The sequence below is a fragment of the Mytilus galloprovincialis genome, chromosome 1 (assembly GCF_965363235.1).
Source record: "Mytilus galloprovincialis chromosome 1, xbMytGall1.hap1.1, whole genome shotgun sequence".
Taxonomy (NCBI): Eukaryota; Metazoa; Mollusca; class Bivalvia; order Mytilida; family Mytilidae; genus Mytilus; species Mytilus galloprovincialis.
In genome coordinates this window covers 5420180-5434091 of record NC_134838.1, presented here as the reverse complement: position 1 = coordinate 5434091, position 13912 = coordinate 5420180, and the positions used below count along the sequence as shown (strand labels likewise).

The 13912-nt window shown below is 32.2% G+C and overlaps 1 protein-coding gene across 3 annotated transcripts in view; it reads left to right on the top strand.

The window, feature by feature from the left end:
* LOC143063718 (putative ATP-dependent RNA helicase DDX53) overlaps window positions 1–13912 on the top strand; it is a 49178-nt gene that overhangs the window by 22694 nt on the left and 12572 nt on the right. For all 3 annotated transcript variants that reach the window (XM_076236056.1, XM_076236065.1, XM_076236047.1), the window contains 4 exons: window positions 10049–10104; window positions 11155–11208; window positions 12591–12655; window positions 13060–13170. In XM_076236056.1, the coding sequence (XP_076092171.1) occupies window positions 10049–10104; window positions 11155–11208; window positions 12591–12655; window positions 13060–13170 (286 nt within the window). The remainder of the gene's footprint in view (window positions 1–10048; window positions 10105–11154; window positions 11209–12590; window positions 12656–13059; window positions 13171–13912) is intronic.

Genomic DNA, 13912 nt, shown 5'->3' with positions numbered 1-13912 from the left:
TGCTTTCAAGCAATGAAAGAGTATAGCTTAATATTTTTTCAATTTAGGTCCATTTCTTAAAAATTATATTTGAAAGATTACTCCCCATTTGGACACAAAGGGCCTGTAGACCTCCATGAGAAATCATTTGTCAAGGATAGCTAATTTACATATTTTGTATCAGGAAAAAATACCAACATCTGGATTAAATAAATAAAACAGATTAAATTGTGAAGCCTTGAGTTGAATAAAACAAAATCTGATTGATAAGTCACTCATGAAATAAAATAAAAAAATATGAAGTAAACTAGATAACTTGATTAAATTAAACATTTATTGAAGTTCTATTTCTTATTTTATTTCATTTTGTTCCACTATTAAATGTTTGTTTACAACATAATCTATTTATTAAAAAGGTACAAAAGATAAAGAAAAAACATTAATAATTAATTAGGGTTTTTTATGCCTAGAAAAACAGAAATAATTTATTCTCTTTGAAATGTTTTTTTCTTAATTGTCTTTTTTTCTCAAGTTACACATTGTAATAACATGTGTAAAGATGAAAAGACTTCTGAAACATCCTATTTCCTCATTATGTAAGCCTGGGGTGTGTGTTATGTAATCTTTTTAAAGGTAATAAAATCAACAGGTGATCATTAATTGACACATGGCCCAAGCCAAGTCTTCTACATGGGACTAATTTCTTTATTAAACTTATCAAAAACTGTCTATAGATAATTGCATTGAGTGGGTGTGTTACCTGGTCTAGAATCAAAAGATCATTGGTCAATGAGATTGAAAGGACTTGACAGTGTCATTCTATGTTTGGAGAAGGCAGGCAGATTATTGGTTAGGATTAATCCATAGGGGATTTGGCAGTTTGAGAAATTGAAAACAGGATATACACATAAATATGAATTCCCATGTCATACTGAATATTTAACATTTTGGAAAGTTGAAAGAAGTGTATCCACGATGACTGTTATAACTGCCAAACATACTTTGAAGAAAAATGTCACTAACTCTGTGAGGTCAAGAACGCCAGTGTATATGTCCACACCTCAGATGACCAGAACTGGACTGTTTTCTGCCTGTGTAGCTCTGACTCCTAGATATCATTCTATAAAGTCAACAACAAAAGTTCAAAGATCACTGGCCTATTCTACAGTGAAAGTAACACCAGTAAAGCAGAAAAAGTTTTCCAGCAAAATTCCAACAATTTCTGCAGAGAGCTTTCTTAAGACAAAGAAGCAAAAATCTCTCCATAACAAGAGCTCTGTTCAACAAAATCCAACTAAACGAAGATTGTTTGGTAATCAAAAGAAGTCTTCATACAAGACAAAGACTCCTACTGCAGTACTGACAGATATAACTAACCATCAGACAAATATTCCAGCAGACTCAGACATTTGTACCCATCAAGTAAATAGTGCATCAGAATCAGCCACTCATCATCTTCTAGAACATTCATCACCAGTCCATACATACCAGGATCAACCTGTTCTGAAAGAGACATCATTTGTGCAAAACAACAAAGACTCTACAAAGCAAGTGGCAGATGATTGTGTGACTATCCCAAAAAACTGTGATTGTAATTCTAACATTGTTACACAGGACCATAAACAGAAGAAGTCTAAAAAGCCATCAAAGAAATCCAAACGTTCAAGACAACGCTGTGGTTGTATTATTTGTGTAATGGAGAATTCTAAATTTGTGTTTTCTACAGAACTGTTATTTACGTCGTGTGTAAAATTTGTTCTCAAGTTTTTATCATGTGTGGATGGTTTCTTCCAGTGCAAAAAGTTCAGTGGGTCTGGGACAGTATGAAATATATTTTATTGTAAAAATCAACTGTGAATTGAAAAGAAGATGTGAAATTTATAAGCTGTAAATATATAATGACATTATTTGTGTCATTGGACTGTAATCAAATCAATGGATATTATTTCAGTGCTGTCTTAACCTTAGTGCTTAAAGTTTATATGTATTGTAATGTATATATAGATGTTGTTTTTATGTGATCATTGATGTATTTATTAAATATGAAATCAGACATTTGTTTCTTCTTTCCATCATAGAATTTTGAAAGCAAATTATTTACATTGACAGTTAAATGAATTTCATTCCAGTTATTATGAGGGTATGTGTAAGATGTATTAAACAAGGCAAAACATTTTTCTTTTATAATATGACATGGAGATTTAATTTCATAATGGTCAAATTTTGGATTTAATTTACAAGTTGTATCTTAAAAAGACTACAGAAAATGTCCATTTTTCTGTTCAAAAATTTGTATAGTAAGAAGGATTTTAAACTCATGGACATTTTGCAAAGCCTATATTGAAATAAGCTGTTCAGTGATATTTTACAATGATTTACTGCGATGCATGTTTTTTCTTTGACTTCTGGCATACATGTATCTATGGTTTAATTACTACAAAACATTTCTTTGCAACAGATAATACTATTATACAATGTTATTTATACCACACAATAAAAATCTTTTACAAAATTCCTACATACATGTATAAAATAAGGAACCCCTTAGGAAAAAAAAAGAGTTCAATATCCTGTTCCTTTGAACTTTTGAGAGTGTTTACACAGTGAGTTTAGCTAGACAGTGTTACATCATACAACACAATAACTATAAACCAATACATTCTGTCTTTACCTATTCCTAAAATATACAGTAACATCCTATTGAACAATTTATAATTCATTTAATAACTATGACACTATGATAACTGACATTAAAGCATTAAGGTTTGAGGTAGACATACATTGTACTGTACATCAAATTTACATACTTGATATTAAAGATTTTATTTTTTTCTGATTTGAAAACAGTAATCTGGTTTAATACACTTCATTTTATTATCTGCTCTACTGCAAAGTTTGACCAATGGTTTCAGTTGTCGAAGTATCCAACCTGAAATTTTCCCTACAATTTTCCTGGTGAAATTTGAAGAAAAAAAAATAACAGACTGAGTTTGTAACATTGGTTATATTTGTTATCTTGTTTGTGTTTACAGAACTGGATATGCAAAGGATGTCTATATGTTCCTAATACAAAGGATTAGAAATGGACAAAAGTAACATAATCATCTATTAACTTCACATCCTATCTATTGTTGGGTGGCTGGTTGTTTATATATTGTCTATATAGCTCATTTCTTTGCCATCTTAACAACTGAACAATTAATGGGTTTAACTCCATATAGGTGTCTGCTGTTAAGTACACACACATGGATTGTTTCACCTCTGAAAAGCATTAGTATACAACAGTTTTCATAGCCACCAGTCCTATACAAACAGTTTGATTTATTATGGATTATAATTAAAAAAAATAATGATTACATTGTAAAAATCTAGAGGTATACCCAGAAGTTATATATCAGAGAACTACTGCATTAATGGTGATATTTTCTCACATTTCTGAAATATCCTAGACACCTTTAAAAGGATGTTGTTTATTACTCCAGGTTAAACAGTACCAACCTTTTATTTCTGACATTTTATTCTCATATCTGTCAAAAAGTACCAAAGTGACACAGGAATCTAATATACACTGTCACAAAACAAAAACAAAAATGAAAACATATTTTATGTGTGGATGAAAAAATAATTCAAATGATACCATTAAAATTGCTCAATACAAGTTACTACTAGTATCAAACTTAAAAATTAGAAAATAGGGCAGTAACTACCTCATTGAAGAATGACCAATAACTTAAAGGACAAGGTATGATAAGGGCCGTTTTTGGCCCCCCTTTTTCCAGAATTTTTAAACTTTAAAGTTGAAACCCATCACGCTTGTTTAATGAACTTCAGTATCTGTTAGTCCCTGTAGAACCTTATTTTTAGGTGTTATGTACTCAAATATGTTCAAACTTAGACATTGAAAAGGCTTAAACGACGAAAAGTGTAAGAAATCTACAATTTTGTCATGTTCGGTGACGAAATTTGACATCAGCGCCAACGTAGACCATCTTGAAATTTTTAACCATCAACTGAACTCTTCTGTATCTTTCCCATAACAAAATATCATGGTGGTCTACGTTGGCGCTCATGTCTAAAAAATTGAAAAATAATCCGATTGTTTACATTTTTTTGGCAAGTCATTGTAATACGTCATATGGAACGGCACGGGTAAGAAATTATTCCGGGATACATAATCGATCAGAATATCATGTATGGACAGTATTACGCCGTATCCAGTCATCTACAAGACATGTCACTCTCTTAAAGAAATATGTTGTACGTGAAATTAGACCCATGTAACTCAAAATAGTCAAACACTGTGCAGCCAAATATTGAGTTGTGTCCCTTGAAATATGGTGAATTAATTTTTATTCATTATTATTTTCAAATATTCAACTAAATCTTACAAATAAATTTTATAATAAATTCACAATATATTCAAACTTTTTTTGTAGTTCTGAAGAAAATCATTTCATCAAAAATTATATATTTTGCACTTTGAAGTTTTTTATTTAACCATCTACAGAAAAATAGATTTATGTATCATATCTATTTTGTGAAACAATAATAGGTTTAAATGCCACAATAAAATTCAAATTTGCAATGCTCTGAAACAAGTAGATGTCCATTGTCCTTAACTTAGAACAATCTTAAATAAGAATATTACTATGACTTGTAGATAGACAAATATTAGAATACAGTACTAAACTAATACGTTATGCATCAGTGCAGTCAGTATTGAATCCAAAGTATGAAATGTAATTATAAACATAATTCCATGTAAAGAGCAGGTGATAGTGAAATTAAGTTAACTACACTTATACTATACTGTAAATTATGTGTTCCAGCCTTTTCATATATCCGTACACTAATGATTTTTCTTATATATGTGTAAGAGCACTCTTTTGACAAGCTGTAACCATAAAATAAAAGTACACATGTAGCATTCAATTGACTCAGATCTTATTTGGATTTTCAAATAAAACATGCTATAGCGAAATTACTTTTAACACATTTTACTTTTTAATTAATGTCAAGCACGTTCGTTAATTTAGATCTGTCCGTACGTCCATCCATCCATCCGTCCGTTTGTTTCTGTTCGGCGGACATTTATCTCCTTCAGTTTTTCACCTGAAAAGCTTTTTATTTATATTAAAGGTGTGTATGTCTACAGGGTTTCGATTTTTTTATAAAATTTTCTTTAAATGTCCGGTATATTGACTTTTTGGTACAAGCTATATATATAAAAAGTCGGTTACAGAGGCGGATTTAGGGGGCAGGGGGCCCAGGCCTCCATTTTGCTTATATAGGTAAACACTGAAGCGTGACAAAATCGGGCCCCCTCTTAGGCAGCCAGTGGGCCTTCACTTTTCTGGATCCGCCTCTGGGTTGTCCTACAGTTTTTGGGATACAGCTTTTATACCGTTATTGTACACATAATTGAAGCATGCATTACCACCGGATTTTTGTTATTCTTCAAATATTTTAAAAATTTCAGGCTTTTGGACTTAGGCAATATTTCTTGCTACTTAAAAAACAATTAGGGTAGTTGTTGAATATTCACCAAAAACGCCAATCTTTCTATCTGATAGACTATGCTACTTCGAAAAGAGGGTAGTAAACCTGACATAATAATGACTTCACGGTTCAGCTAACAAGCAAGCTTACCAAAGACTATACCTTTGGCTACACACTCAATGAAATCGGCTGTAAATCTTGAAAATTGAAACCTTTTGGCTGGACATTCAGACATTCAGAATGAAAATAATAAATGGATCAACATTAAAAGGAGAAATTAAGGTTGAAAACGAGTGCACCCGCACGAGCGGGGGTCTAACTCACAACTTCAGTGTTGACTAGCTAGTGATTACAGAAGTAACGTCTTAGACCACTCGGCCACCAAGATCCTTTAATGATCTTTAATGAAGTATGTCTACGTTTCTTATCAAATTCAAATGTTTTTGGGTATAAAATGTTTCATTAAAAAAAAAGCATAACATTTTGTATAAGATAAGGAGATTTGGTATGATTGCACATGATTCTATACAATGGCGATCAATGTGCTAATTACAGGATATATATCGTAGAAATAATATATTTGTAAAGAAGCTTGAAGATGTTCATGCCTCTTTCGACTACATATCTTCATGAGTTTTTATCGTCTTAAACCCTGACCTCATCGAAAACTTTGAACTTTGTTTTCAGCATTTCCTTCTTTAAAATATTGTGTTAAGTGTTAAAAAGTTCACAGTGTACGATTCTTGAAGTGACAAACAATGGCATACATACTGTATAAATCTGATACTGAATCTTCAATAGTAGTTTTAATCCATCTGCGTTTTTAATGTACCGGTTATCATCATGTAAATGTGAAATGCTATATTCATAACTTTCACTATTATTTATGAATTATAAGTGTGCCACTTCTTGTATAACTTGAAGTTTTTTATGCCCCATTTGTGGACATTATGTTTTCCGGTCTGTGCGTCCGTCTGTTCGTTCGTCCGTTAATCCGTCCGCCCACCCGTCCGTTCGTCCATCTGTCGCGCTTCATGTTAAAGTTTTTGGTCGAGGTAATTTTTGATGAAGTTGGAGTCCAATCAACTTGAAACTTAGTACACATGTTCCGTATGATATGATCTTTCTAATTTCAATGCCAAATTAGAGATGCTGCCACATTTTTATGGTATACTATACTGGGGACACATTCTTATATAACTTGTATTTATGCTTTTTTTTTTTTTATTAAACAGACCAATTCCTTGATACATGTAGCTATCTGTTATTTAATACTAAAATTGAGAATGAAATGGGGAATGTGTCAAAGAGACAACAACCCGACCATAGAGCAGACAACAAGTGAAGGCCACCAATGGGTCTTCAATGCCGCAAGAAACTTCAACACCCTGAGGCATCTTTCAGGTGGTCCCTAATCGAATATGTATACTAGTTCAGTAATATTCGGCGTCATACTAAACTCCGAATTATACACAAGAAACTAAAATTAAAAATCATAAAACACTAACAAAGGTCAGAGGCTCCTGACTTTAATGCTGCAGGGTTAAACAAATTTTTTTGAGATCTAAACCCTGTTTTTGGTAACAGCATATGATTTAATATTTACTTCATCAAGATATAAATATGATACCATAAAACCTACTTCGGTATACAAAAAAAACCATTATTTAATCGTTGCCAAGCACTGTTTTGGTTGCTAATCTTTTTATCAGCATGATATACAATTGACTTACTTTCATTTTTTACTTCTAGTTATTCTTGCATGTTTAACCTTTCTATCAACTTGGTTTTACTCTAATTTGTACAATTAAAAATCAAAAGGGTTTTTCTGTAGTTCAATTTGATTTCTATCTTTTTCGGCTGTTGCTAAGCAACTTTTAGGTTGCTATGGTCAATTTTATTTTCTTGAAAAAATACTGATGACCCAGACATCATATATACGAAAGAAAAATCATTTCAGTAGCGAAATCTTTAAATATTGCTATATTTATACCTCATATGGCCGAAATTACAAATTTTTGAACCGTTGCTAGGCAAATTTTTTGTTGCTAGGTTGTTGCTAAGCATTTTTTTAAACTGAAATTGAAGTGACTTTTCCTTCGCAAACTCAAGTTATTGTTAAACAAACAATACTATTTTGAATTATGCTAATGTGGAATGAGAAAGCAATGCATATGTGATAATTTGGCTATTTATTAAAACCGTTGCTAGGCAACCTTCCTTTCACCGGAACATAAAAAAATCATAGATTTTAAGAGTTTCTATCCTAAGGCTATCAATGATGTATATATAAACTTATTTTGGAAGGGGGCCAAAAACGCCTCTTATCCTACCTTGTCCTTTAGTCAAATGTGCAGTAACTACATACTAGAAAAATGTTCAGTAACTACATACTAGAAATAATGTTCAGTTACTACATACTAGAAATAATGTTCAGTTACTACCTACTAGAAATAATGTTCAGTTACTACCTACTAGAAATAATGTTCAGTTACTAACTATTAGAAAAATGTGCAGTAAATACCCACTAACTTTCCATCTAGAAAAATTCTATGGTCTACAAATAATAAAAATAGTCAAAAAATATCATAAGGACATAAAGGGGTACAGCTCCACAGCTAGATAAAGATAGAGCATTATCCTAATTTAAAAGAAACTAGCAATAGAGTCAGAATCGTAAAACTATTTTATAATGATTTCAATGTATTTAGTTACATGCACCAAATACATTCTGTTATATATATAAAATATTCTAATGTGTAAGCACAGGGCCTGTGCTGACATGTTAGTTTTTTTGGGTTTTTTTTTATGTTCCTTTATTTAAATATAAAAGAAACTATATGATGTCCCATTATTTAAATAAGAAGTAAAAATGTTTTATTTTTCTTATGACACACTTGATAATTATGTCCCAGTTTTAAAAATACAAACTAAAACATGATAATTATGTCCATTTATAAAAAAAAAACCACCAAACTAAAACTTGTTAATTATGTCCCGTTATAAATTAAAAGCAAACAAATCTTGATAATTATTTCCCTTAAAAAGAAATGATTATCATGCTTGTTAGGTCAGCTGACATTGATTAGATTAGATTGTGAAAAAGCAGCAAGCTAAAATCTGTGGGATACTCAAATTTTAATTTTATCCTTATTAATATGATTAAGGAGAGTTTATAAGTGGTTTAAAAGGGCAATTCTAAGTAGATATTCCAAAATTTATCAAGGATTAATAACTGTTTAGCATAATATTTTTTTTAGAAACGCTTTTAGACTACCTAGCTTTATCAACAACTTTTTCTTGACAATACCTTTGAAATAAATACCTGTAAGATTTTTGTTATTTGTTATATGACATTTAGTTATTATGTCCCTTTGTAAAAAGTAGGGGGAAAAAAACAACTCAATTGATAAATGTGCTAGTTTGGTCTTCCGACATTGATAAGAGCAGTTGTTTAGTTTGTTTTTCTCATCACTTGGCGTCCGGCCTCCGTCGTCCGTAAACTTTTACAAAAATCTTCTCCTCTGAGACTACTGGGCCAAATTTAACCAAACTTGGCCACAATCATCCTTGGGGTATCTAGTTTAACAAATGTGTCTGATGACCTGGCCATCAAACCATGATGGCCGCCATGGCTAAAAATAGAACACAGGGGTAAAATGCAGTTTATGGCTTATAACTCAAAAACCAAAGCATTTAGAGCAAATCTGACATGGGGGTAAAATTGATTATCAGGTCAAGATCTACCTGCCCTGAAATTTTCAGATGAATCGCACAACCCGTTGTTGGGTTACTGCCCCTGAATTGGTAATTTTAAGGAAATTTTGCTGTTTTTGGTTATTATCTTGAATATTATTATAGATAGAGATAAACTGTAAACAGCAATAATGTTCAGCAAAGTAAGATCTACAAATAAGTCAACATGACTGAAATGGTCAGTTGACCCCTTTAGGAGTTATTGCCCTTTATAGTCAATTTTTAACCATTTTTCGTAAATCTTAGTTATCTTTTACAAAAATCTTCTACTCTGAAACTACTGGGCCAAATTTAACCAAACTTGGCAACAATCATCTTTGGGGTATCTATTTTAAAAAAAGAGTCTAATGACCCTGCCTGCCAACCTAGATGGCCAACATCAGTAAATACAGTAACAGGTGAGCGACACAGGCTCTTGAGAGCCTCTAGTTTTATTTTTAAGCACACTTTGATTTTATTTAAAAAAAATTGATACCAGTAGCTATGACGGTATGAAAAAGTGATTTATTAAATTTCTGTTTTAGTCCGTTGCTTATTTCCTCTTAGTACAATCCATACGGTGGATCCGGGTAAAGAATTTTCTTAGTGGGTTGAACACCCATGGGTGGCCTTGGGCTGTTTTCTGCTCTTTTTTAGGGTTGTCTCATTGACACATTCCCTGTTTCCATCATATATCCAATTGAAGATGTAAGAAATGACTATAAAGATATCAATGATATCTCGATGGCATTGAATTACCATGTTTCTTTGACATGATTTTGAAAAGAGATTTACTTTACTAAACTTGTATTAAAAGATTTCTATTATTTTGCAGCTGCCATCCTGGACACTATATATAACCAGAAGTTTACAAAACCTTCACCAATTCAGGTAAGTTAGTCTATAATGAGAGAAATAATTGATGTTATCGGTCGTTCCACTGTCTATCACTCTGCTCAGCTCTTAATGAAATTGCATATCACAGCTTCTTGACGTCAAATATGTTTACCCAGTCTTAATAACTTTGATCTGGACATATCATTGATGTTTGAACTGACATTGATAAGTTTGACCTGAACTTATAGAGTCATCTTCCGGTGCTGGTGAAACAAAGAAAACTCTTCCAAAAGACGCAAATACAGCCAAATAAATCTATTATCAGGTTGTCTGTATAATGATACTGTATTTTACAATATCAATATGCAAACACAGTGATAATTGATACTTACCAGAGATTTCTTCTCAGTATTCTTATAAACATGATGACTCAAAAGTGTAGTTGATACAATATTTGTTTAGAAAACAGTAGCATATGTTTATATTGCAGGCAATGGTAAAATGTATACACATTTCATAAAATCTGTTCACTGTGGACAGCTGTTTAAAAGAGTTTATAATTTTTGCCACTTCCTGATGATATCAAGAAGCAATTTTGTGATTTGTTCAGTTTAAAGGGAATCATTAATGGAAGGTTGATGGTATCTGGTAAGCAGTAATATTAGCATTTGCACATCTCCTTTGCATAGTGATATTTGTCCCCTTTTGGTATTTTGTATTTGGTATGCAGTTGTATAGGGTTAATAGGCATGGGCTTTTCACATTTTTCTTTTGGTTAATAGGCCTTACAGGTTGAAGTATTGCTATTTTAGTTTCATCATTTGCATTATACTATCAAAAATATACAACAACTGCAAAATAAACTGAATAAAATTGCATTCACATAATTGCCTCTTTCATAACTTGAAAATAGGAATAATAAACTGTTGAGATAGAGTCAGCATGAATTTGTATCACTGGCTTGTAAAGAATTTAAAAAAAAAAAGCACAGCAACTAGCAAAATATAAACTGTTACTTATTGTGTTTTTTTTGGTTTTTTTTTATTTCATTCTTTAATTTCTATCAATTTTCAACAGTAAATAAGAGTTGATTATATATTTCAGGCACAAGCATGGCCAGTGTTGTTACAAGGTTTAGATCTGATAGGTATAGCACAGGTATGTAGATTTTAAGGACAAAATACTAGAGTTTAGACAAGAGTAGCAACTCCTAAAGCTGGATGATGACTACACTACATTTGATTTTAAAAGATTATATAATATTTATCAGATGCCAGATAGGCTGTATGTCAACCAGATCAAACAGATTTCTGAATTAATAACCTAATAATTTAACTTTGATATGTTTTAGTGACTCGCAGAAAGTATTAAAACACAAATGACTCATCTACCTCAATACCATCATTTGCTTTACATGTAAATTGTCAAACACGAAAAATTAAGTAGTTTTAACTGAAACCAATAGTAATTACAATTGTGTATAGTTCTTATGTTAATCATAATTATACCCCCGCTTTAAAATTATACCCCCGCTTTAAAAAAGGGGGGGTATACTGTTTTACCTCTGTCTGTCAGTCCGTCCGTCCGTCCATCAGTCCGTCCATCAGTCCGTCCGTCAGTCAGTCCGTCCCATGAAACTTTCGTCACATTTTTCTCAGGAACTACACATCCACCCTTTCTGTAATTTGGTATCAACATTTATATATGTCAGCCATACCGTGTGATGCGTTTTCAGATTCATCACTTGACAACTTCCTGTTTACCGAACACTTGTCTGATTTTACACATGATAGCCAAGTTGAAAATTTTCGTCACATTTTTCTCAGGAACTACAATACAAGGATTTCTGAAATTTGGTTTCAGGATTTATATAAGTCAGCTATACCGTGTGATGCGTTTTCAGATTCATCACTCGACAACTTCCTGTTTACCGAACACTTGTATGATTTTACACATGATAGCCAAGTTGAAAATTTTCGTCACATTTTTCTCAGGAACTACAATACAAGGATTTCTGAAATTTGGTTTCAGGATTTATATAAGTCAGCTATACCGTGTGATGCGTTTTCAGATTCATCACTCGACAACTTCCTGTTTACCGAACACTTGTATGATTTTACACATGATAGCCAAGTTGAAAATTTTCGTCACATTTTTCTCAGGAACTACAATACAAGGATTTCTGAAATTTGGTTTCAGGATTTATATAAGTCAGCTATACCGTGTGATGCGTTTTCAGATTCATCACTCGACAACTTCCTGTTTACCAAACACTTGCATATTTTTACACTATTAATATTATCCACTTGCGGCGGGGGTATCATCAGTGAGCAGTAGCTCGCAGTTTCACTTGTTGATTAAATATTACTTTTCATGATTTGCATTAAAAAGAAAGTTATTAAATTTAGCACAAACAGTTGATTTACTGCTGTGGTATCAATCTCATTCTTATGATTAAAGTTAAACATTTCAACAGATATAAAAGTGGATCATGATGTAATATCTACCCTTGTATCTAAATTTGATCTTCTTTTCTGCAGACAGGAACCGGGAAGACATTAGCGTTCCTTCTACCAGCTTTTATACATATAGATAACCAACCCATGTAAGTATATACCCAAAATGTCAAGAATTATTAATCATCTAGGTACATACAAAACTATTGATTGATTCATAACATTTTTGATTGAAACAAAAAATAAGAATAGGCTGGTGTTTTAGTGTTACCCTTGTCCATCCATCTAGCTGTCCTTCCTTCTGTTTTCTTTTTTCGCACTCTAGGTTAAGTCATTCAAATTATATGAAACTCATACACAATACTAAGAACCAAGACTCGGACAGATAGTTAATAATGTTTGAATTGTTTATAAAATACCAGTAAATATACTTTCCATTCCTTTATTTGTTTGAACTGTTTTATAAAATACCAGTAAATATACTTTCCATTCCTTTATTTGTTTGAACTGTTTTATGATATAACAGTAAATGTATTTTCCATCTTTGTTTCAGTCCTAGAGAAGAAAGAGGAGGACCAAATGTTTTAGTTCTGTCTCCCACAAGAGAATTAGCTCTTCAAATTGAAACAGAAGTTAAAAAGTTTGACTACAAAGGTATCAAAAGGTGAGATCATTCAAATCGTTGATTTTCCTTCTGAAGTCACTTACACAATTTATTACAAACCGATACATTTGCTGTTAAAAAATTTTACTTGTCAGTATGCTTTTGTAATGCAGATTTGGAGCTGATTTTTGATACATTAGTGTAACGAGATGAATTACATGTTGAGTTTGCATGTGTTTTGGGTGACTGACTTTTGGCAAAATTGCAGAGTTGGAAAATTTCATAAAAGGAACTGGTCCTAATGATTTTTATAATGCCTGCAGTACATCAGCTGATTTTTAGCTCGCCTGACCTGAAAGGTCAAGTGAGCTTTTCTCATCACTTAGCGTCCGTCTTCGTCCGTAAACTTTTACAAAAATCCTCTCGTCTGAAACTACTGGGCCAACTTAGCCACAATCATCATTAGGGTATCTAGTTTAAAAATTGTGTCCGGTGACCAAGCCAACCAATCAAGATGACCACCATGGCTAAAATAGAACATAGGGGTAAAATGTAGATTTTGGCTTATATCTCTGAAACCAAAGCATTTAGAGCAAATCTGACAGGGGTTAAATTGATTATCAGGTCAAGATTTATCTGCCCTGAAATTTTCAGATCAATCAGACAACCATTTGGTGGGTTGCTGCCCCTGAATTGGTAATTTTAAGGAAACTTTGCCGTGTTTGGTTTTTATCTTGAATATTATAATAGATAGAGATAAACTGTAAACAGCAATAATGTTCAGCAAAGTAAAATTTACAAA